At 44.4% G+C, this 23,650-nt stretch overlaps 2 protein-coding genes across 7 annotated transcripts in view; one reads left to right on the top strand and one right to left on the bottom strand.

Annotated features, from left to right (window-relative positions):
* The window catches only part of WDR7 (WD repeat domain 7), a 133,126-nt gene extending 131,332 nt beyond the window's left edge, over nt 1–1,794 (bottom strand). For 3 of the 4 annotated variants that reach the window (XM_074857081.1, XM_074857084.1, XM_074857083.1), the window contains exon 1: nt 1,674–1,794. The gene's annotated coding sequence lies outside the window, so the exon portion shown is untranslated. Of the gene's footprint in view, nt 1–831; nt 1,084–1,673 lie in introns of those variants that run through there. The other variant, XM_074857082.1, reaches the window with a different exon arrangement.
* Nucleotides 1,795–4,406: 2,612 nt separating this feature from the next.
* Nucleotides 4,407–22,185, top strand: TXNL1 (thioredoxin like 1). Of its 3 annotated transcripts, none has more exons than XM_074857150.1 (9): nt 4,407–4,628; nt 6,032–6,128; nt 7,215–7,388; nt 10,841–10,963; nt 11,339–11,408; nt 12,027–12,199; nt 15,013–15,117; nt 20,151–20,191; nt 21,930–22,185. In XM_074857150.1, the coding sequence occupies exons 1-9, from the start codon at nt 4,531–4,533 to the stop codon at nt 21,931–21,933; spliced, it is 885 nt and encodes a 294-aa protein (XP_074713251.1). In that variant the 5' UTR covers nt 4,407–4,530; the 3' UTR covers nt 21,934–22,185. The 3 variants fall into 3 exon arrangements, with proteins under 3 accessions (XP_074713251.1, XP_074713253.1, XP_074713252.1); XM_074857152.1 differs by lacking the exon at nt 20,151–20,191 and adding an exon at nt 19,099–19,146; XM_074857151.1 differs by lacking the exon at nt 20,151–20,191 and having other exon boundaries at nt 4,412–4,628.
* The last annotated feature ends 1,465 nt before the right edge of the window (nt 22,186–23,650 follow it).

Genomic DNA, 23,650 nt, shown 5'->3' with positions numbered 1-23,650 from the left:
TTTACTACTATGAATACTCACACTGACCTCACCAACCTTATCATTAAAACAAAACCAAGCACACTGGAGGAGAAAACTAACCCACTCTTCTGAACTTGGCCAAAACCATTAGGCCACACTGAAGCTCATGTGAAATCTGAAGGTGATTTCAATCCAGGTAATAATGACTAACAAACCAGACGGTCCTTCTCATTATGCTGATCAAGGATTGAAAAATCAATAGCACCTGACCTTCTTTTATCCCCATGTACTCTGTTGATTCCAAACTCATCACCTCAAGCCTTTGCTCTTCCCCTAAATCAGGAACTTCTCCACAATGCTGTGCAGCCAGGACCGCTGCATCCCCAAGTCAATTTATCTGTAACAGTTATCTCCAAACTGCAGGACTACATCATATAACATGTATTTCAAGCACCCCAAGACAATACTTGTTACAGGGCTCTAGGTATTGAATGGGCCATTACATATTAATCTAAATAAAAGGATTGTAAATGTTACTGTCAAACCTTCCCAATACACTCAAGATCAAAAATAAGTTCAACAAATACAAACTTGTGTTGCAAAATAGAAATGGAAAAGTAACTCGTTAAGACACAAGCTCTTCCTTAACCTTCAGGGGGCAATAATGACAGTCCAATGAAAGATTATTGCTTGCCCCTTGGCCCAGCTGAGGGAATGGCTACAGAAGTTTGATTTTAAAGTATTTAATGATATGAAGGTAAGATTGGTTACCCCCCCCAAAAAACCCCCACCTGTATATATATAAGGTTATAAAACAAGGAGGAAATAATAATTTGGGACTCTAAATCCTTCATTATAGTTAATAGATACCTCTGACAGCCATTTGCAGGTTCTTCTGGCACTTACTTTGATGACACATTAAATCCACATAAATTTTTCCCGTTTGAACCTGTCACGATCACATGAAGGACAGTTATCCAAAGCAGTTGCAAAGTCAACTCCAAATCCCACCCCTAGTTAACAGCAATGTCACGGCTGTCACAGAAGAAGGAAATTGAGTGGAGAGGCCAGGATGGAACAGAAATTCGGCGTTAAAAGCGATTTAGGTTCCTACAAAGGATGATGTTTGTGTGAAGAGTGGCTCCTTCGGTAACTTTCCGTTAGCAGAGGGAGAGCTCTCCACCCCGGTGACAACCAGTCACTTACTACCGACCCCCCCAAGGGTGACAGAGCCCACGGGGGGCCCAGGCCAGGCTGACACTTGTTGGAAGCAAAGCTCGAGACCCGCAGGCGTCGGAAGGGGGGGGGGGGGGGGGGGGGGCGAAGCCGGTACCCGGGGCGGCACCGCCCACCTCGGCCCGGTCTCCCCAGACCCCCGGCGCTGCGGAAGGCCGGCAGGGAGCGGGGCTGTGCCGGCACTAGCTCCGGCTGCCCCTCTCGCCGCGCACCACCACCCCCCTCCCCTTTTATCCGCCCCCCGGCGAGGCCCACCCCCGCCTCAGCGGGCCAGGAGCCCGCAGGCCGCCCCCCACCCCCTCCCGCACAACATGGCGGCTCCCGCCGGGGCCTGAGGGCGGCCGCCAGCCCGCCGGGGGCCAGGGCAGCGTGGGGGCTGGCGGCGAGCCCCGCTGGGCACCGGCACTGCCCGCCGGCCGGCCGGCGGGAGAGGGTGGGCCCTGCCGGGGGGTGGCCGGCAGCCGGCGGGCACTCACCTGGCCCCCGCCGGGGCGGTGGGGAGGGTCCCGGCGGCGCCGCGCCCCCGCCGCGCTGCCTCGTCCGCGCCCGGTGCGGCGCCCAGCTGACACCGCCGGCTGCCGCGACTCCTACCGTCGCTGTCGCAAAGCCCCCGGCCGTCGTGACTGACGGCAGGCAGAGACAGCCGGCGTCGCCATGGAAACCGGGCGGCGGAGCGGGCCCGTTCCGCCGCGGCGGCTGCGTGAGGGGGACGCGGGAAGGGGAAGGGGAAGGGGAAGGGGAAGGGGGGGCACCTGTGGGAGGGCGCCCGGGCGCGGCCCGCGCTGGGCCCTTCGGCGGGGCTGGGGCCAGGTGAGGGCGAGGCGGGTACGGCCGGGTGGCGGGGCCGGGGCGAGCTGTGAGGAATAACTCGTGTAGAGGGATTACTGAAGGGCTTCGTCAGTCCTAGAAGCTGTAAGGCACTATCGTGCAAATACGGCCGGGTCTGAGTAGGAAAATGCTGTTCTCTGGCGCCTGCTCGGCATGAAATTTCTGCAAAAGCACCTGCGGGGTGTAGGAAGCCTGTGGAGTTGTGAGTGATGACACTGCAAAACCGGGTAGAGAAAGTTCTGGGTTTAATTTCTGGTTTTGCTTAGCTTATCCTGGAACGTGGCTAATACAAACATTCCCCTAATCTATTATTTTCCCCTTCCTGCTTCTGAGCATTTATGCCTCCTAATTTTTTCAGTTGTTGCCACCCTTTGCTTTATAAAAAAAACATAGCATCAGGAAACTGAGAAAAAAGCCTGCATGTAATTTCTCTCTGCAAAAGAGAAGTGTCATCCCCATAATGTCACAAAAACTAGTCAACAACAAACCTAGGGCAATTTTTAAGTTAGCAGATTTTAAGGGAATTCCTACCCGGTGTGTTTTCCAACCAAGCAGAGGTCTTGCAGGTAGCAAGGTAAGCTGGATCTGTTCTCTGGGCCTTGGCAATGGACTGTGCTAAGAAGGTGTGGTAGGTTATTGGCTTTAGTTCTTTATTTTCCTTGCAACCAAACCAACCTTTCTACTGTTAGCCTTTTGTATGTGTGAATAACTGGGTTTAGTTACACACAAATCATCAAAGATGCTGATGCTAACGGCAGTTCAGCGGTGGTTTTCTGTTTCCTATCAGCTGTTTAGCAGTCTATGTCAGTACATCACAGCTGTTTAGGACAGAAAGGGAAAATTATTTCTGCAGCTGAAACTAGAGGGAACACTTTCTCTTGGCCAGAAGTACTTAGAATAGTGAAATTATTTCACAACTTGCTTTACTGTATGGTGGTACATAACACATTACCTGTGTGGGGCTGGTATCAGATACGTTCCACGCCACCAGTTCCCTACAGACAAAGCAACTCCAAATTTTTATTGCTGTTGAATTAGTAAGCAATTTCAGTTCAACTGTGCAAAATAAAAGTATGGATGAACACAGCTACTACGTTATTTTTGATTATAAAAGTAATGCTGAGATATATCGATGCATCTGTACAGAGATATGCAAATGACAGCCAGCCACATGACTGCTGGCAGGCGAGCGAGGGTACCCTGTCATCCAAGAAGAACAGATGCCTGTCTGTAACAGCAGCCTATTTAGCATGTGAATTACTTTCAGCTGGGAGAATGGAGATTCTCCAGTTGTCCTGTAATAATAAATTCCTGAAGCCAATGTTGGTCAAAGTCAGGCGGCATTATATCACGACGGGAGTAGGGATTTTTTTTCTTGCTCGTGTTTAGAGAGATTGTTTTAAACTAGCGGCTATAAAAGGCTCAAGGATGTTTTCTGAGTTATGGAAAGCATTAAGTTATCTTAAAATAAGGTGCTAATAAAAATGTTAAACACTTTCACTTTGTTACTTTAGACATTAATTATACTGTTTTATCTGTGTCACCAATGTACATGCTAATGAGAAGGCTGAGGGAGACCTTTACTGAAGGGGAACTTCTTGACCTCGAGGGTGCTCAAAGGCCAGGATGGGTTTCCCAGAGAGGTCTCCTGGTCTCCATCCTCGGAGATGCTCGAGGCTGCCTGGAGCTGCCAGGTTCCTGAGGAGCAGCCTCCTGGGCACCTTCCAGCTGCAGCAGCTCCTCGGGAGTAGGTTGTTGGAGCACGCAGCACGCGTCAGGAGCTGGACGCGGCAGACGGCGCCTGCTGGGGAGGCGGGATGGGCTCTTCTGACAATCAAATTCCTTTGCAGGTTTTGTACATCTGGTACTAGTAGCCTGAGGCAGCTTCAGCAGCAAGCGCTGGTCAGAGTGCAGCTCAGCTCGTCCTCAAAACTCACAGGGAAGTAGTAAGGCCTCCTTTCCTCTGTTTCAACTCTCGTTAAGAGGATAAAACATGGCTTATTTTTAATTCCACGCTTCTAGAACCAGTCCCAGCCAAAGCACTGGCGTGGGCCCCCAGAGCAGGAAGACCGTGCGCTGGCTCTCCTCCATGTTCCCAAGGCGGGGATGGCATCCAGCCCCTCACCAGCCCAGCCAGGCTCCCTCAGCGCTCCCAGCCGCGGCACCCAACCCCTCTCCCGCCGGCAGGACCCGCGGCCGGGCTACAGCCGCCATCCTGCCATCCTCCTGCCATCCTTCCTCCCTCCCCTCGGCCGCCCCAGGCCAAGATGGCGCGCCTGCCCCTACCCAAAATGGCCGGCGGCGGCTTCACCCGCTCGCTGCCCTCTCCCAAAATGGCGGCGCCCCCGCCCCGCCCTCAAGATGTCGGCGCGGCTGGCGGCGGGCGCGCCTGCGCGCTGGGCCGAGCGGTGCATGCCGGGCGCCGCCTGCCCGCCGTGACGCTGCAGATACAGGCCGGGACCGCCGCCCCCCCCTCAGCGCGGGCCCCGCCGCCGCCCGGCGAGGATGGTGGGCGTGAAGGTGATCGCGAACGACACCGAGTTCCAGCCTGAGCTCAGCGCTGCCGGCTCCCGCCTGGCCGTGGTGAAGTTCACCATGAGGGGGTGAGTGAGGGCGGGAAGCGGGCTGAGGCGGCGGCGAGCGGCAGCTGGGCCTGACCCACCGGGAGGCGTCTCCTGGCCGCTCCCGCCCCGGGCTGGGGCTCCCCGGGACCGGGAGAACCGCCGGGGCCCTTGAGGGGTTTTGGTGTTTTTATTTATCGTTGAGGCGAGGCAAGGTTTCAAACTTGAGAAGTGCAGTTAGCTGGCAAACTGCTGTATCATTTTAGTCACTGCTGCGGGTAAGAGCTGCGAGCTGATTGTTGTTTAGCGGGAGCGGCGCTCCTTATCTGTAGCACGTGAATATAGTCACAGCATCGGGATGGGATTTCCGATTTCTGGTGTTAAATTCACCTTCTGGCAGCTGAGCCGGCTTCCCCTGCCCTCCGAACCTGGCGTCCTTCGGGTGCTGCGCCGCCTTCAAACCCGGTTGCAGGTCAGGAAGGGCCTTAACGGAGGGCGCGGGCAGCCCAACGCCTCAGGTTCCAGTTCGGTTGAGGTATAAGTATTTATATAAACCGTGCGTTTGCGTTCTGCGCTGCTGGGGACCCGTTCCTCGGTCGGCAGAGGGAGCGGGGCCCGGCCGCGCTGCTTACAGCTGTACCTGTTGGCAGGCGCACGCTGACAGCTCTGGTTTAGGTATGCTGATGTGCTTTTGGAGGGAGTTTCTACTGGCATTTTTTGCTGTTTGGCTTTCTGATTGCTTCTTTCACAGCAAGCTGACTTGTGAGAATATTCCTTTGCAGGAATAGTTGCATCTGTACACTTCATATATGCTGGCAAAGGCGTAATAATTAACAGATAGGTATTTTCAGCCAAGGTGACACAATTAAGTCAGCAGAAGTCAGGTCTGTCCTACCAGGGTCAAGTAGGTATGGTAGTAACTGGTTACAGTTGTAGTAAGTGAGACTTAATTGCAGGAGGAATTTTATGATTCCTGCTAAAGGTTTGATACATTATTACTGTTAAATATTTAAAGTCCTACTTAGATTTTACTGTAGATTCTCTTTTTTTTTTTTTTCCACAGGAGGTGATGTGGGTGCTAGTACTAGTTTTTTGTTGTGTTTTTTGCTGTTTCAGGAAAAGCAGGCACCTCTATTTTCCCTTCTTTGTATCACTAGTTAGCAGGACTTTGACTTGTGGTAAAAGAGGCTGGAGCTAAACCCATTAGCTGGAAATATGAAGTTAGTATTAATTAATAGGTGAAGCTAATCATGTGACATTGAAGCTGTCTGAGGAAGTGGGAATTAACACTTCATGATGTGTTTCTAAATGTCATTCTTAATTGTATCACCAGGATTGCTTACCATCTGTCAGCCAGGTAGGAAGGTTATTTTTATGTGTACCAAGGATATCAGTAAGAACACGAATGTGCTAATATTAAGCTAAACTGTATGTTGTTTTCACAGATGTGGCCCTTGTTTAAGGATAGCCCCAGCTTTCAATGCTCTGAGTAACAAATATCCCCAGGCAACTTTTTTGGAAGTAGATGTGCATCAATGCCAGGTTGGTATTTAAAAATGTATTTTCAGTTGTAAGAGAAAGAGCAGATAACATAGTGAGTGGGAAGCTTGAAGGAAAACTGTTCAGACAGTATACTAAGAGTACTGTCCTGTGGCTGTTGACACGTTTGGTGAATCACAAATAGCAATATTGTGAAATTCTCCAAAATTAGGATACGCACAAAAATGCGAACAAACACCACTTTTATTTAGAAAAGTGTCCTTGCAGTTCTCACTGTGGTGTCCTTCATTTAAGGAGTGCACAGGCCATTTAACAGCCCCTGCTGCTTGTATAATACCATTAAATGTAGAAGAGAACAGCAGTATGAATTAAAAAGAGTCTTTCCAAACGAATATTGGCGTAGTGATTGAGCAGAATGAAAAATGCAATGAACCGATATGAGTAGTGGGACTAGATTCCTCTCAAGTACTACTCAGCTGGTTTTAACAGACAACAGTGTTGCAGGTGAGCTATTGATTGTCTTAAGGGTTGTTAACAAAAATTAACAATGGTATGTTGAAAGGAAGTGTCTTGAATTACCACAAATTAAAATGGAGAGAGATGAACATCAAAGTGGTGACAATGTTTGCAAATGGCACTAAATTATGGAAAGTTTTGGAGAAACTACTATGGGTGCATAACAGGTATGAATACAGGGAGAAATCAAATGGAATTCACCTTCTACAGCAGCAGGCTGCAGTTCCTGGGTGTGCATGAGTGTGGCTTGGGAGAAGGAGGAATGCAGGTGTAAAGAAAGCCTGTAAAATAAAAGTGTTAAATTAAGCTGTCCTCCGCTTTCGAGAGCAAGTGAGTAATATGATTTTTATGGTGTACACACAAGTCTGCTGACAATGTGAAGTCCGTTCGAAGAATACCCAAATGCATAAAGGATTAGGAGGATCTGAAGAATTTAAATTACTGAGTTAAGGCTGTTTATAAAATAACAAATATTGTTTGTGATGTCTGAGGTGATGTAGCTTGATTAATATCTGGTGTGTGTATTCTTATCGAGGTGAAGCAAGCTAATGTTTCTGTCCAATATTGGTAGTATTCTGTTAGTAACACTTCTAACTAATTTATGCATTCTAGGGAACAGCTGCTACCAATAATATATCGGCAACACCGACGTTTCTGTTTTTCCGAAACAAAGTGCGAATCGACCAATATCAAGGAGCAGATGCTGTAGGTTTAGAAGAAAAAATTAAACAGCACCTGGAGAATGACCCTGGAAACAGTGAAGATACAGATATCCCAAAAGGATATGTATGCATCACTTATTTTAAGATAATTTTTTTAATGTTTGTGTAACTTGAATGTTTAGAAGAAAATAATCTGTTGCTTTCTAAGCATACTCCAAGTCAAATAATACTTCTTTAGGCAAAACTGCAGGTTCCCTGTGGCTTTGAGAAGATCAATTGTCTGGGTTTCCTTTTTCAGACAAGATTTAAAAATCAACAGAGAGTAAATATGGTTATAGAATTGTAAAATGTTTTAAGAAAAATCTCCACACGTAGCCCTTAGTCGTTAAAATAATGAATTTAATGTTTTATGATGAACTTTTTGCTGCAGCTGCTCGTTCTGCTTCTTTCTTCTCAGACATCCCAATCTGTCTTCCCAAGACGTATTTTTAAAGTGTAAAAATGTCCGTGGGAAAAGACATTGGTAGACATGGTTGTCAAAAACATTGAAAAGTTGCTCTAGTTGTTCCTTAAGAAATCCCCTCTGTTGTTTATGTGGTGGTAGGTTCATTTGGGGCTTTCCTTTTTTCTTCTTGCTCCCTACCCTCTCTTTAATCCCCCTTATTTCATCTCTCAAAAAAAAAAAAAAAAGAGAGATTCTGTTGCCAAAGGAATTAACCTTGGTAACAGTTCAGCTCTATCTTCCTCTAGCAGCTTGCCCTGAAAATAGGATGTCTTTGGGAGGGTGCGTTAGATAAAGCCTATCTCCAGATATGTTTTCTTTTGCCTAATTGCTAATGTTTGCAAAAGTGGGTGGTACTGTAAAGTGTTCTCTTTAGATTTCTTCTTGTCTGTAAAAGAATAACAAGGATATAAAAATATATGAAGTAAAAAATGTCACAGGAGTACTTAGAAAAGATTACGTGCCTCGTCTGAGTGGCAAACAAGAGTTACTTCTCGCTGATTGGGAATTTGCTTTCAATTTAATGCTTAATGCATATCATTTCATGTCTGTAGGGGTACTGCACATCACTGCAGTGACTGCTGATCGGGCATTCACAGATAACCTACACTAAGTAAATAACTTGTAATTCTTCATTAATTTTAAAAAAAGCAAACATTTCTAAATACACGTTCTCACACCGAATGGTTTTTAAACCTTGCATCAAAATCTCTCGTAACTAAAATACAACTTTAATGTTTTCTTCCAAAGAATTTAAAAATTGATATTCACAAACAGAACTTTTTAATCACGGCATGATTTGCCTGTGTCTTGCAGGTAAATCCAAACTTTGTAGGGATACTTGAATTTTTGGCCAGAATTTCAATAAGGAAGCAATCCGCTCAGAAATATTTTCACCATGTTCTGCGTGTGTTTGTGTTACCTCAGGGCTATTGTGCATCCAAATCGTATGCCTGTGCTAACGAACACATGTAAACGAGAACCTTACATGACAAAACACTTTCCTAGAGCTGTCGTTTTAGGTGGTATTCTCCGAGCAGTCCTCGGTGTAACATTACTCCTTAAATGAGATTGTCTATTGTTCTACCAAAAGTGTCACCGCAGTCAGTTACGTGGCGTATTGCGTTTGCCTCAGTGGTGTCGCAGCTCAGGGCTTGGCTGGTTGCTGCAGCCAGTGCTTCACTGTGCGTTAGCAAATCTGTTAAACTTCGCTGTGATGAGTATCGACGGAACACAAAATTACATCGTTAAATGCAAAACTGGGGTTTTTGGAGGTTAAGTATCTTGAATTCGTAGCTAGCCATGTCCTGCCAGGCAAATGTAAGCAGGGTGCAAATCCAGCTGAATATTTCTCATTTAAATAAACCGCCAGGGCACAGGCCACTTTAATTTCAAGCAGTTCAGCTGCTTGTGCAGTGCCTGCCGTGGAACAGTTCACATGTGAACACTCACAATTATTGTGAAACTCTCTGTGGAACTACGGGAATGTCAAAAGGCAGAGGTTCAGCTTGTTGGCTTTGGAGCCCTGAACACTGGAAATCATTCAGGTGGCAGGTTCAGTTCTGCTTAGATGGTTTTGAGATGAGCGCGCCATCTTCTATTGGAAGTTCATCTTGCAGGAGGTGCTGTCTCAGCCCTGCGGATCCAGTCCCGAGCCCGCTGAGGGCTGTACGAGCCGCGCAGGACTGCCGCTTGACCCCCAAGGGGGGCTGAAATGCTCCTTGGGGATGTGCTCGCCCTTGGCCCCCAGAAGGGACCTTTATTCTCCTGCCCAGCTGTGTGTTCCTTCTCTTTTCTGCCCTACGGAGCGTGCCAGTTGCAAGCTGAGCCTTTGCTTGGATGTTGACCGGGGGATAAGGATTTTTATTTGCTCAGAATCACATAGTCACAAGAGCGAAGGGAAGTGACGTACAGGAAACGAGTTGTTTGCTCTCAGCAGCCTGTTTGTGGGTTCTGTTTGTACCCTGAAGCTACAGCCTGAGGAGTTGTATGCAGTAATTTTCAAGCTAGTCTGTGCCTTTTTTTTTTTTTTTTTAAACACAAGAGTGGCGTAATATGCTTTGGGACCTAATAGATGCCTTTAAGAAGGGTATTTTGAGTTGTCATCCTAAAAGTTCCTGTAGCTCCTCACCTCTGGACTGTTCTATGACTGTGGGCTGATCTTGAATTTGTATTGTTACAGTGTGAGGTGTTGATACTCTGTCTTTGGGCCTCACGGTATGAAATACTTGACTTTTAGCCTGGCTGCTTGTGCTTCAATTGGACTCAGTTTACTTTAGTTGTAGGCAAAAAATCCTGGTTATCTGGAAATTGGTACAGATTGTTCTGCCTCTGCAAACATGCCACCTTTTAAATGGCTTGGGGCACGGATAGGTCTGCTTTAATCTGAGAACACATATATGTTAAAGCTTTTAGTTGGAGCCTTTACAAAAGAGCTGAGCAATAAAACAAACTGGTTCATGGTGAACAGTAGCTTCTGTTTTCTGATGGTCTGTGTTTTTACCAAGTATACGGAGGAAGGAGTAGGAAAAGGTTTCATACAGTTAGTTTGTACAGTGCCAAAACCCAATCAAAATAAGACTAGCTTTGCACGTGAAGCTTGGTAAGAACTGTAGTGGTGGTCTCTTAATATGTTCTGCAATATATAGTATATTTTTAGGGAGGTCCATTTTTTTTTTTCTATTAAGTTGATCATAGCTCCAGTCTAATGTTAGTTTGTCTGTGTTGTGGTGCGACTTGCAGTGCTCTAGGCTTGTTTATCAAAAGTGTATCTGGAAATTCTCCCTGTGCCCAATGTCTTACTCTCAGCGTGGCAAGCGTGTGTTCCCGGGGTGCAGGATTCTGAATGGAGGGGAAAAATGTCATTTAGTTATGAACAGGATCCATCCGAGTACTACAGAGTCTTTAGTTTCTGTTTGTAATGTCTTTTGATATAAACCCCCGAGGTTTTCTGTGTGTCTTGTTATTTTAATCTGTTGAATGAAGAATTTCATTCATTCCAATGCTTACTAATCCCAGGTGAGTTCATGGCGCACTTATCATGCACTCAGCGATGCTCTTGCTTTTACTTTCAGATGGATTTAATGCCATTTATCAATAAAGCCGGCTGTGAATGTCTTAATGAGAGTGATGAGCACGGATTTGATAATTGTTTACGTAAAGACTCTACCTACTTGGAATCAGACTGTGACGAGCAGGTACAGTAGATATTTTTAAGTGAGATATTTTCCGTGGTGGTCTGGTCTGCAAGCATTTTTTAAGAACTTGTCTACTTGATATCGTTATGCTAGTGTGAGTAAGAGTGGGAGATGGTAAGTAGGAGGTAAGTCAAGTTGGTATACAAAGGTCGTTGGGGCATTTCCAGTTTCACATCCCTTTATGTATGGAAAAAACTTCCAAGCGGAGTAGTGTTTGCTGATAGTTTAAAGTGACAGAGTAGTGCATGTGTGGAACATAGTGAAGGTAAGTACTTAATTTTATTTCAAAGCTCAGACTTATTTCTAGTTCACTATTGTGCTGTGTTTGTTTTTAAGAATGAAGACTGTGTTTAACAGCAACTTTTTTCTCCACAGCTGCTTATCACTGTAGCTTTTAGTCAACCTGTCAAGCTTTATTCTATGAAACTTCAGGGGCCAGATAATGGTAAGTGAAGTGTCTGTTTAATCATGTCTTTGAAACCAAAGCTTTGCCCGTGTTTAGCTGATTTTTTTTTTTTTTTTTAAATGACACTGTTGTCCCTGGAACCTTTCACCTTCTGAGAATCCTACAGCAGCTTCAGTAAATTAGTTGTAAATGAATTACATAACAAATGATCTCGTTCCTTTTTTTCACTGACCTCATGTGTGGGTATTTGGAATGACGCAAATATAAGTATTTAGTGTAGTTTGATACGCTGCAAAGAGAAACCTGCATTTCATTCAAGAATTAATGCGAGAGCTACTGAAGGGTAGAGCTTAGTTTTTACGGTAACTCAGTTTGCATTATTAAATTACACAAAGTGTTCAGGTGTTGTATGACACAACAAAACTATTTTTAGACTTTTTATTACAATCTTTTGTGTGGAATTCTGTCTCTGACATGTGGACGAGTAGTGCAACCTGGGATGTCCATCACCACCCGGGTGGTGATGTGGGATTGACAGATAAGGTACTAGAATGGGGGGAGCTCGTGCCTGCCTTGAGCGGGGTCTAGAGTCTGACAAGGGAGGGCTTCTCAAAATACATTTAAACAATGGAATTCCACTCCTCTCTTTGAACACAGGGCAAGGTCCAAAGTACATAAAAATCTTTATCAACCTTCCTCGATCTATGGATTTTGAAGAAGCAGAGAGAAGTGAACCGACTCAAGCCCTGGAGCTGACACCAGATGATATTAAAGAAGATGGTATTGTCCAGCTTCGCTATGTAAAATTTCAGAACGTTAACAGTGTAACTGTAAGTAAAGTTTCTGTTCCGAGGTCTGTGCAGGCTCAAAACTTTTAAAGCACCATGCGTCTTTGGTGATTTCATTGCAGGTGTTCTTAGTTTCGCTCTGCTGAGTGCATGCTGTATGTTCATACTAAAAGTGTCTCAGGAATTTAAGGTGAGACGAGGCCACGTGCACGCAGTGTCTCTCTTGACCTAGACTGAGACACAAGGTTTGCTTTCAGCTCTTCCTGCGCCAGTGTTTTCACTAACATACCTTCCTGACAGGCATCTTGTCTCCATTGGAAGAGTTGAGACAAGGAATCCAGTTTCTCACAATCCAAGTGCAGAAATGGCAGATTTCTCTGAGTATCAAGTACCTGCGATGTCTTTAAACTCAATACCTGCTTCCTGTGAGGGTCCTTAAATGCTGTCATCAAATTGTCTTTTAACGAGCTCTCTGATTCTCTTGCTGTAAGAGACTTTCCACAGATTTCACACAGGGTTTTTGACTCTTAAATGCAGGTGTGGTTGCTCCTCTTCTGTTTTAAAAACACAGGTTCTAGTGCAGTGTGTGTGGTGCCTAAATTGGTGCTGGAATTACTTTATGCTTGGCAGTGTCCTGGTACTGTGCATGCAATACCACAGGAAACAGGGCGAGGAACTCTTTTAAATTTATTTTTTTTCTCCATATGATCTCTGAATTCTTTTCTGTGGAAATGCTTTTCATGGCCTGAATTACACGTTTGCGAACATACGGACTTGTAGTTGATTGAATTAAACTATATTTTAGCGGGCTGGCCACAGAAGTCACCAGCTGCTTATTGAGTTACCTGTAACTCCAAAACATTGATCCACCCTCAATCTTTTCATCACAGTTCTTCTGTAAAAAAGTTTCTAGGAAATTTCTACATTGCTGTTTGTGTACTGAATTTTAGATCAGTCAGCTACTTCCATGTTTAGCAGTGTTTTATTAGCAATTATTTTAAAGGTAATGAGAAGCGAACCTAAATAACTCCTTTTCACATCAGTTATTTCTATGGAGTTACCTTTGTGACCAGCTTTATCCTCCCCCAAATGAAATGGAGATCGGTGACATAAGCTCATATTCTACAAAGCTGTGCTGACAAGTACAAGTTACGTATTTGTTCTTTAATAAAATCCGGTGTCAGCTTTAGACAAGATGATGTGCAAACACTAGACGAGCGATAAGGTGATTAAATAGATGCTCTGCTTGTTTGCACTCATTGCGTGTGGGCACTGCAGTGGCACTCCCCTAGTTTCCCAGCTAAACCTGGGTTCTGTAGATAAGACTTCCTAAAACCGAGATGGTCGGTCTTCTTGGCCACTACCTGGCTTCCCGGTGCAGGCGATGACGCTCTGCTTGCCTGCAGAGTCCTGTGGGTAACAACCTCCCGTTTGGTTCCTAATGAACTGGAGGAGGCACAGTTGTCACGTACACAAATTACCCGGCTTTTCTGCCATGTATAATGAGAAATACTGGTTGAACATTCCTGTGTCGCTGTTAGCAAGTTCATACTTCATTTGTATGTATCACTGCTAGGTTTGTCAGTTGTAACTTACCTGGTTTATTAATTCTATACCCTGTAGTTACTAATCCATATAACTGAGTGTATCTAATGCTGTTTTTCCCTGTTTGTTGTGTGTTTCTCTTCGTTACTGCCACTTCAGTGGCATTTGTTTTCCTCTGTACTTGTTGAACTTTTCACATCGCTGCTGAGACAGAATCTCTGCACACATTGCAGTTCACCTGTTCGACAAAAGCCGAGCCTTGACATGCTTTTCTGTTCCTTTCTGTCAGAACAGCACTTTTCCTCAACGTCTCAACCCTCATCTTTCACACATCTTGTTTGTGTAGGAAAATACAGGCTCTTCCAGCTGCAGGCAAGCTGCTTGGAGGGGTGAATGTCTGTACGGGTTTAGATCAGCAGTCCCTCTGGCTGATCACACACTTGGGAGCACGTGGTGGTGGCACAAATAAATTTACGTATAGGGCAAGGCCGTAGCAGCGCGTACCCTCCAGCACTGGGCGGCCTGTGGCACGGGCAGTTCTGAGGCAGAACAGGCGTCTTCGTAGCTACAGGCTGTGGCTTGTGGAAGGGGCGTGATGCCGTCCCTTGCCGCCTCTCGTCCTCCCTCTCCTTCTGTTCCTCTGCTTCTGATGCCACTACTCACTTGCTTCCTTGTTCCTCCTTTCTCCACGCTCACAGTAAAGTGTGGAAAGATCTGCAAACACCTCATTGCTCTTCTAACTCCAAGTTCCTTACAAATACTACTGCACATAAAAAAATTGTTCTTTCATTTGTCCACTTTAAAAAGTGTCATGGTTCCAGCAATAATTCCTTAGTCTGTATCTCAAAAGAAGCTTGATATTTGTTTGAAATCCTAAAATAACTTCATAGAGCTAGTACTTGTGCCGTAAAACATGTAATTATGCAAGCTGTAGTAGTAAACTGCACACAAGTAGTCTTAGGGGCCTCAGCAAACATAGTTAAATTGATACTTAACTTCATGTCAGATTCCAGTAAATTGTGACTTCTTAGATCCTGTTTTTGCTTGCTGAATGTGGTCTTGGGTCAGAAGTGGGAAAATCCAAGCTGTGTGGGGTTTTTTAACAAACTACCAGGAAAATAGTAGCATTCTATATGATCGTTATTTAAAATAAGAGGACAGTAGCTTATCTAAACTTACAGAAGCCTTTATAATAGGGAAAAGTGTTAATTTGGTTAGTTCAAAAATCTTGGGCACCTTATGTTTTATGTATTAATTCAGCAATGGACAGTTTCCCTTAACTCTTGTGTTTGGGTGTTTTTTTTCTTTAGTTGTTTGTCCAGTCTAATCATGGTGATGAAGAGACAACAAGAATTACATACTTCACGTTTATTGGAACTCCAGTCCAAGCAACAAATATGAATGACTTCAAGCGAGTGAGTCCTCTTTCTTTAAAAGCACTTTTGAATGTTTTAAACCGCCTCAAAAATGGGTTGACAGAACAAATACACTTGGTTGTTACTAGAATTCCACAACTTAAGGTAGCTTTAGCATCCAGAAGAAAATGTGCAGCTTTCTTTTACAGATCTTTGGTCTTGCTTACAACTTCTGTTCATCGACTTTGTAAAAATGATCAGAATGCATATGTGAAAACTTGAGGGACTGTCAAGTTATATACGCTACAGACAGTGTTATTTTTTTAACAGCTGTGAGATTTATGTCCTGGTTTTGAACTTGCTTTCTGATGGTGTTCAGGAAGTAGAGAAGCAATTGCTTGTACAAATTAAACAGGCTCCTTGTGATTGACGTGGCTTCTACTTTGAAGGACTTTATGCACTGGGCAACATAAAATAAGCCTGAGATCTGAAAAATATTTGCTCACAAGGTGTCTGTTATATTAAACATACCTGCTTTTTAAAGAGGAAATGAAGCAAACGGCTTGTTACGCTGACTTCAGACACACTAGTGCTGAACAACAAGGCACTCAATTCCTGATTTTTTTTTTTGAGAATGTGAAACGGGTTTGAAAGTTTTGAAACTTCAAAGCTACTTACAACTTTGTCAAAATGTAATAAGGCTTTTTAAAATAAGCTGCTTTAAAACTTAGTAGCCTCTGTAAAAGGGCAAATACTGCTGTAACACTTGCATACAAACTGCTGTGTTGGTGACCAGTAACACTGAAGGCACCACAATTTATTATCCAAATAACCTATAACTTCAGAAGGTTAAAAACACTAACGCTCACCGACATGTCACGTACCTGGAGTTTTTAACATCAAAACTTGATCTTAACTTCTACATGTAAAACTTCATATCTTTGCAGGTAACGATTAAGTTAATAAATAGAAGTTTAACCAGTTTTGCTGCCTTTCCATGAAACGTGAAGTAATTGAAAAAGTTGTTCTAATGTACTAAAATTAACTGGGTATCAGTTTTAGACCTTCCTAATATAGCACTTCCAATTCTCCCAGGACTAGAAGTACGTTAATTGATTTGCAATCTGCTTACATTTTCTGTTTTATATGGCTCTTTTTGTCAGCATTGTGGCATTAGGGCACCCCTGCAACGAGTTGTGCAATCCCTATTTTAACAGCATTAATCTGCAGTACTTGCTGGTTATTGTTGGGAGAGGGATGGATGGGACTCGGACTCGGTATTGGATCTCTGTCTCACTTTCAGTTCTCTGTAAGTTAGTTTTGCTTTCAAAAGTGCTGAAAGCTTATTTTCAACAAGTGCACTCTTTAAGCCTGACCTTCTGATTGTTGAAGTAGTGATTTATTATTTCTAATTGATAATCCTGATTGGGGTGTGCTTGGTAAAGCAGTCCAGACTTTTGCAGAACATTACATGGGTTTGAGACCAGTGTTGAGGCCGCACAAGGTGCGTTTCCTACAGTATTTAAGTTGCATGGCCAAACGGTTTGGGCCCAGGACTGAAGTACTGCTGTAGCCTGGACCTGACTGCTGGAACAAGCTGAGCTCCAGCCTGTGTTTTGGGGGGGCAGTGGGCTTCTTAATTCACACGTGCCCTCACCCAGCCCTAGCGTGGCTCTGCAGGCATCTCGTCCCTCTGAGGTAGGTAGAGGGGACTCACAGATCTCTCCCGGTTCTAGATGCAGTGTGGATGCCTGGAAGCTGCTGTACAGCCTGGTAAATACTGTGCCAGTTAAGTTTTGGTTTCCTTCAGGGTTGCAGGGAAATGCCTTGGTGCCATCGAGGAGCGTGCCTTTGTGTCGCGTGACGCTCGTGTGAACGGACGGGGAGGGGGCACAGACCCCCGGGTAGGCACCGAACAGCACCGCGGTGTTGGCACTGCTGGTGGCGTCACGGGGCTGGGGAACTGCTCACAACGGCCTGGAAAGAGGAGCAGGGGCTGCTGGGTTATGAGGTGGCTAATCCTGCCTCCGTTCCCATACTCATCCCCACTATATGTAATATTCCTGTTTTGCTTCCTGAACATGTAGTTTTAATATTAGGCTGTTAAAATATTTCATCGGAACAAATGGGATGTGTAGTCTGGCAGAGTTGCAGTGGTCTTAGGAATTTTAACTTTTGTTTCCTCTCTTCCAGTGCTGAAACTTTAATATAGTATTGGGCATTAATTATATTTAGCTTTGTAGATTAACTGGGAAACCTTACTTTTCATCTCCTTGAGTAGTTACCCACACTGCTCCTCACTGCTTTCATCTGTCTCACTCCCTCATCTCAGTCTGTCTCTCTACTGTTCATATTTCTCTTCTAATGAGGATAGAAATAGTATTGCAGTATGATTAACAAGACAGGGGAATGCTTTTTACCCTGAGTTTAAGTGTTTGTAAGAATCTGTTAAATATCTGAAGGGCTTGAATGAAGAAGTGGCCATGAACGTGATTCCAGCCATGTTGTGGCGGGGATCACATCGCTGCTCAGGCGACTGCACGCACGCTCAGTTGCCAAGTGAAAATAAACCCAGCGCATCGGTTTGAATGAATTCTGTGAAGGATCAGGCTGATGTGTTTTGCCTCCCTACTGGGGAGGGAGGGATCTGAACACAGGCTTTAGTTACAGCAGCCACCCGCTCAGCAGTTGATGAGTAAAGTGTGTAAGTGCGGGTCCCGTGTCCTTCAGGCAGCTGCGGAAAGCTCCTGTTGGCTCGGACGGTGCTGGCTGTGAGAAGATTGGCCTCTTTGGGGCCAGGGAGTCACTTTGTGGCTAATAAAAATGAGGCATTGTTTGCAGGACTTACACCGTCACATAGGAAGCTGAAACTCATCTACTCTGAAAAATAACAGCAGTACTAAGCAGGTGTTGTTAAGTCAGTCCTCCTTTAGTGATTTTTTGGGCCTCAAATTAGTTTGGACATATATAGACTCATGGAACAGCCCAGGTTGAAGGGACCTCCAACGATGACCCGATCCACCCTTGTCTGGACAAGGGAGCCAGGATGAGGTTATCCAGCCCCTCAAACCTCCAGTGACAGGGACTCTGCCACGTCCCTGCGGAGGTTGTTCCACTCACTGACTGGTCTCGCTGCAAAAATGTCTCATTTTCTCTCATGCAGTTGGTATTGCTGGATTGAGTGAGGAAAGTTAGAAAAGCAGCTTTCAAACTTGTTTTAATGTGTTGTGTGTATCCTGCTCCTTGCACAGCTTGATTTTTATCCTCTGGGGAGGAGGGGGGAGTCTTTGGAGTGATGGAAAAGAGGGACAGCAAGGAAAAAACTCTGCTTTGAACAGACTGCAGTGTAGGGAGTTAAGCACAGAGAGTAGTGGGGAGAGACCTATTCTTTGCCCTGTTTAAATGAAGAGGCCCTCAATAGCAGAGAACTGGGGTGAATACTCCCTTCGTAGATGTATTTAATATATTCTGAAATGCTTTTGGAGAAGCTTGACTTAAAGGCATGTTTGATTTTAAAAAAACATGCTTAACACGAGAAGTGTTTATGCTGCTGTTCCTTGGCGACGTGGGGTCTGACTGAAGGTGTAACTGAGCACGCAGACTCCTCTAGTAGAGTGCGTTTGGGTCGTAGTAGATGGCGTTTGAGATTTGCTTCTGGTGCTCCAAGATGCTCAGACTGCTTTGGGCAGACAGCTGGAAGGGTAAAGGTGCAAGTTCTGTGGGGTTTTTTATGGTTGGTTGATGGCTTAGTGTTAGGTGGGTTCCTGTGAATCTTGGGGGGGAACTTGTAAACATGCTTTTGTTTTTGGAAGAGTGTGCAACTGTTGGTGTCCAATATAGCTGTTGTTTCTTTCTGGTATTAATGAATAAAACCTGCTGCTGCTCAGTGTTGAGGTGGGGCATAGATGAATACTGACAGGGTGTGGGACATGTTCTTGTCCCCTCTTGAACAGATGTTTTCTTTCTACTCAGAACTGCTTAATTGCACTACATGCTACTGCTTTTTTTTTTCTTGTAACATGTTGTTTGTTTGTTTTTCAGCTTAACTTCCCATTTCTAAAGAACTAAAAAGGCAGAAGAAATTAAAAAGTAATAATAAGATTGAAGTGGTCTTGCACTGCTCCCTCCCTTGCTCCCTCTGCTCATCTAGCATCTTTCACCCTTTCCACAATCTCAGCACTGATGCGAGAGCCGCCTTCTCTGCACCTTCTACCATCAGGAAAAGCCTTCTCTACCTTCTGACTCATCAACTCATCTTTCCCCTCCACTACCCGCTCCAAATCTTACCTTAAACACTTCTCTTTACCTGTCAGTCCTATCAAATTTCTGTCCTGCTGTTACCCTGAACACTTTAAAGTCATACCATACCGTACTTTTACAAATTATTTTCCATAACTGATTTCTCAGCCTGTGTTGAATTTGTAAAGCCGTTTGAGATGCAGCTTGTGAAATGCTCTACCAGGGCTTGAGTGTTTTAACGTCTTAGTGGAGCTTAGTGCTGCTCTTTGTCGAGGCCCTGCAGTAGGCAGGCCAGCAGGGGCTGCAAAGTGCTGCTCTTTTTGTCCCTCCGCTGGCACTGGGCGGCTGTGCAGGGAAGACAGCGAGGAGTTGGTGAGTGTTTGTACATACGTGGCCTGATTAGGATTTTCCAACAGCATCCGACTAATTTTACTTGCTCGACCTCTTTTATATATATATATATAAAACCAAGCAAACAGACCCAACTCTGTTCCAGGAGGTTCAGTATTAAGGTGTCACTCCTGGTGACGAACCATGGAGTTGGTTGTGGGTTTGTCACGCTCTGGCCTGAAGCTTGGGAAACAGCCGAGCGCCCGAAGAAAAACCTGCTCCAAACCCCTCATCTTCTGCGTGGGAATTCCAGGCTGTAACTGCTACCTTGGAATGCACTAGGTGGCAGCTGTTTCTGTAAAAGGAAGGAAAATGGATCTACTTCTGAGGAAAGAATAATGACAGTTGTTTGGTTGCAGTTTAAATAGCCCATTTCCTTTTGGGAAGGTGGAGTGGGATGCTCAGAAAATGGGTTTCTTTCCCCTGTGATAACAAAATATCCATATTGGTGTGATTTTTCACAGATAATACACATGGGCGAGTTGTCAATCTCTGCCTCAGACTGGTATAGCAATATTTGTCCTTGATGTGCCACACTTGCTAACACCTAATCTTTAATCTTTTAACTGTGTTTTTTCTTTAATTTTTTCTGTTTTTTTTTCTTTTTTCCTTAATCTGTGCGTGAACACAGTTTGGTGCTTTGGAAACACACAAAGAATAAATACTGCTTCTTGACAAGTTTAACTGATTTTTTTTTTTTTAACTTGATTAATTGGATCTTAATGCAAGTACTTGGGCTTCTGATTTTTTTCCTTCTTTTGTTATGTTGTCAGATTGGAATTTTCCTGACCCTTAAGCATTAGGTTGAATTTACAGCTTGGTGAAATGTTCCTGGTCAAGGGTTCCTCGGAGGTGAAAATGGTCTTTAAAAGTACTTTTCATCAGTAGATCTCAATTACTTTGCAGTGATAACTCAGCTGACCAAAAGCAGCTGGACAGTGAAAAATTTTCCCCCTTGAAATTTGACAAGAAATGAAAAAAGGGAAGGATCAGGACAAATGCTTCCAGTGGGTCTGTGACACTCCCCTAGTTCAGGGCTCAGGGTGTTTTGTTTATTCTGGTTTTCCCCCTAGTTCTATATTCCATGGCTGAATATATGAATCTTGGGTGGTGTATTGTCACTTAACTGCCGAGGTAATTAATACTTGACACATTTGCCATAGCAGTCAGTTGGTTAGAATACCAAGAAAGGTTTAGTCCTTCATTTTCAGCATTATCGTGAGTAGTAGTGGGAAATTCTGTGTTCCAGTAGTGTCATCTTCAGATCTCCGTTGGTGTGAATTCCGACTACGCCTTGTCAGAGCCGTAAGTGCTGCCCCAGTTAAACAGAAACAAACTGGGAGTCGGTGCCTTGCCCCAAGTCCCTCCTGCAGCTTGGAGCCTTAAACTTGAAGACTTCCTTTCTTTTTATTTTCATTTGGCTTATAAATGGCTATTTTTTTCAAGGGTCTGCAAGAGCACTAGAATGATGTCTGGATCTTTTCAGGAAAGTGACTAAAACGGCCTCGTTTTCTGCTCTGGGGATTTGGTGTTGAGTTCTGTGACGAAGGGGGCTGGCTGCCCCTCGGCAGGGAGCTGCGCTGGCCCGGCCTGCCGAGCCGCCTCGAGCGCTGGCCTTGCCCTTGCTCTCGGCTGGCAGGTCGCCTCACCTGAGCCTGTGGCAGCGCTGATCTGTTCAGGAGAGGGAAGCACTAAGCTGACTCTGATTCCAGGTGGAGTTGGCAGGATTGGAGATTGGAAGGAGACTTGGTAAGGAGAAAAAAAAAAGTTTTGACAAGAAATAACTGAAAATCAGGTGACTTCCAGATGTCTTTATAGGTCTGAGCTGTGTTAGAAGGTGAATGTTCTCGGCGAGGGCCGTGGCACGGATGCCGGGGCAGTGAACACACTTGTACTTGAGCCCCCAGCGGTTCCCTTCCCGCTGTCATATTTGATACAGTGTGCTCGGGCTGAATGTTTGGTGTTGAGCACCCTACTTCGAAGTGTGGTCTGTTCCGTTGCAGTCACTGTCTTCTAACCCTTCTCAAAAGGAGACTGACACTTTGCTGCCTGTATGAGTACTAGAGAGAAGGTGTCTTGTGTGTCCTGCACCCCTCTTAACCCTTTAGAGGGACTCACAGCATAAGGCATGCTCAAATGCGTTAACTTAGCTGAAAATTTGGTTGCGCTTGTTTATTTTGTGACTGACTTCAACTCGGCAGGACTTTTTTGGTTAAATGTTATTTCTGGTTTTCTCTTACCAGGTAGTTGGCAAAAAAGGAGAGAGCCACTAGGACACGAAAGACACTGGAAGGCCTTACGCAATCAAAGAGATCTTCACTTTTATCTACAACTCCTGGATAATTGCTTGACCATAACCAGAGACTGTCAATCTGTTTCGTTTAATGCCATTACCAATAAATCATTGCTTTTGTTGAGATGGAGTTTCCCTAGTGTGTTTCTGTTGTAGTCCTCGGACATGTATTTGTAAATAAAATTCATTACTTTTGCCAAGTTTAATTTTGTTATTCTAGTAACTGTGGCTCTTCCTTTGTTCCATTTAAACTTCACAACTCAGCCGGCTTATCTTTAGAGACAGAAGACAGAATGTCGCTCGCGTTTGTTCAGAGAGTTTAAAATGTCAGATGGAAGTAAAACATAGACTGCCATCTAAAAATAAAATCCCAGCTACTCTGTTGTAAGACCGAGGGAGCTTAGGATCATTGTTCCCTCAAATACAGATACTTCTCAGATAGGAGTAACTTCGCCTGGTTGGGAAATTTCCATTTCCCTCCCCACCTCAAAAAGCCGGGGAGGGAGCCCATTTTAAGTCCCCATTCCATTAACTTGCAGATTTGTCACAAACGGCGTGCTGATGCAAGCTGTTCAGCACTGAGAATTCTTGAGTCCTTTGAAAATGTTTGGTTTTTTAATATTATTAGAAAATATTGACCTCGTTTCCCAGGCAGACTCGAGCAAGCTGTGCAGTTAGGGGGATTTAGATGTTTGTGCACCCCACCTGAACATAAATTGCTTATTTCTTTTATTGGGTGTTTTTCCTCTCTGGATCGTGATAAGGAAGTGCTTATTGCACATACTAATTTTACATCTTAATTGGAATTCCTATACTACTATGGTAAATTTCTTTGGATGGGTGCCCTGAGTAATCTTAATAAGTCGGGCATTGATCAGCACCATATACATATAATACTGTATAAATTCCCAGTAAAACTTGCTAAGTGTTTTAATTGGCATAATTAATTTCTTTGTAAAGTTAAATTTGTTACATTTCTAATTACCATAAATCCCGCTAAGGCTTAAATCCTGTCCTAATTGGCATTCCCTCCTTGAACACAGTAGGGTGGTTCTCTTCTGGCTTGGCGCATTTGTATGTTAATACCAAGTTTAACTTTCTGTTAGCACAGATATTTTCTCCAAACAGAAAACCGGGCATTGTCTAGAAAAAAATTCTTTGCGAGGCACTTTTTTTCCACGGTTCCGTTGCGTGCTCCAGGAGCCTCCTCTACCTGTACGTTCAGTCAGTGGCACGTGCTGATGACTTGGTTTCTTTCTACTTCCGTCATGTTTTGCTTCAGCGGGGGGTGTAAGGCATGTAACACTGTATATAGAAGATAAATCATTTTTGAATATAACTGAGGGAAATATGAATAACTGTTTCTGTTTATAATTTTGTACACTAATTACCTTTTGGGTTATTGTTTAAGTGCCTCATCTTAAGTATTGCTTACCTCATAATATTTATACCTGAGAGATTTGATAACCTAGTGATTCTCATCTTTGTAAAAGATTAGTCAAATTTATATTGTTTATGAGACTCTTCTGTGATTTCCTTGGTTGCATGATGCATATCTTCCATGATGATACTATGTACATAGATCTAAATAAATGTTTAGAGGTAACTGTCACATGTTTCACTTGATGGAAAACGGGGTAGAATTCTGCACCAGGAGCTAAAACTCCCAAA

The sequence above is a fragment of the Strix uralensis genome, chromosome Z, assembly GCF_047716275.1.
Source record: "Strix uralensis isolate ZFMK-TIS-50842 chromosome Z, bStrUra1, whole genome shotgun sequence".
NCBI classification, from domain to species: domain Eukaryota; kingdom Metazoa; phylum Chordata; class Aves; order Strigiformes; family Strigidae; genus Strix; species Strix uralensis.
Note: the sequence above shows the minus strand (reverse complement) of the source record. Positions and strands in the feature narration are given on the sequence as shown.

Coding starts and splice junctions, on each gene's coding strand:
- TXNL1 (XM_074857150.1), top strand. CDS start 4,531: ATGGTGGGCGTGAAGGTGATCGCGAACGACACCGAGTTCCAGCCTGAG. Junction 10,964..11,338: donor AATCAGACTGTGACGAGCAG/GTACAGTAGATA, acceptor TTTTCTCCACAG/CTGCTTATCACTGTAGCTTT. Junction 12,200..15,012: donor AGAACGTTAACAGTGTAACT/GTAAGTAAAGTT, acceptor TTTTTTCTTTAG/TTGTTTGTCCAGTCTAATCA.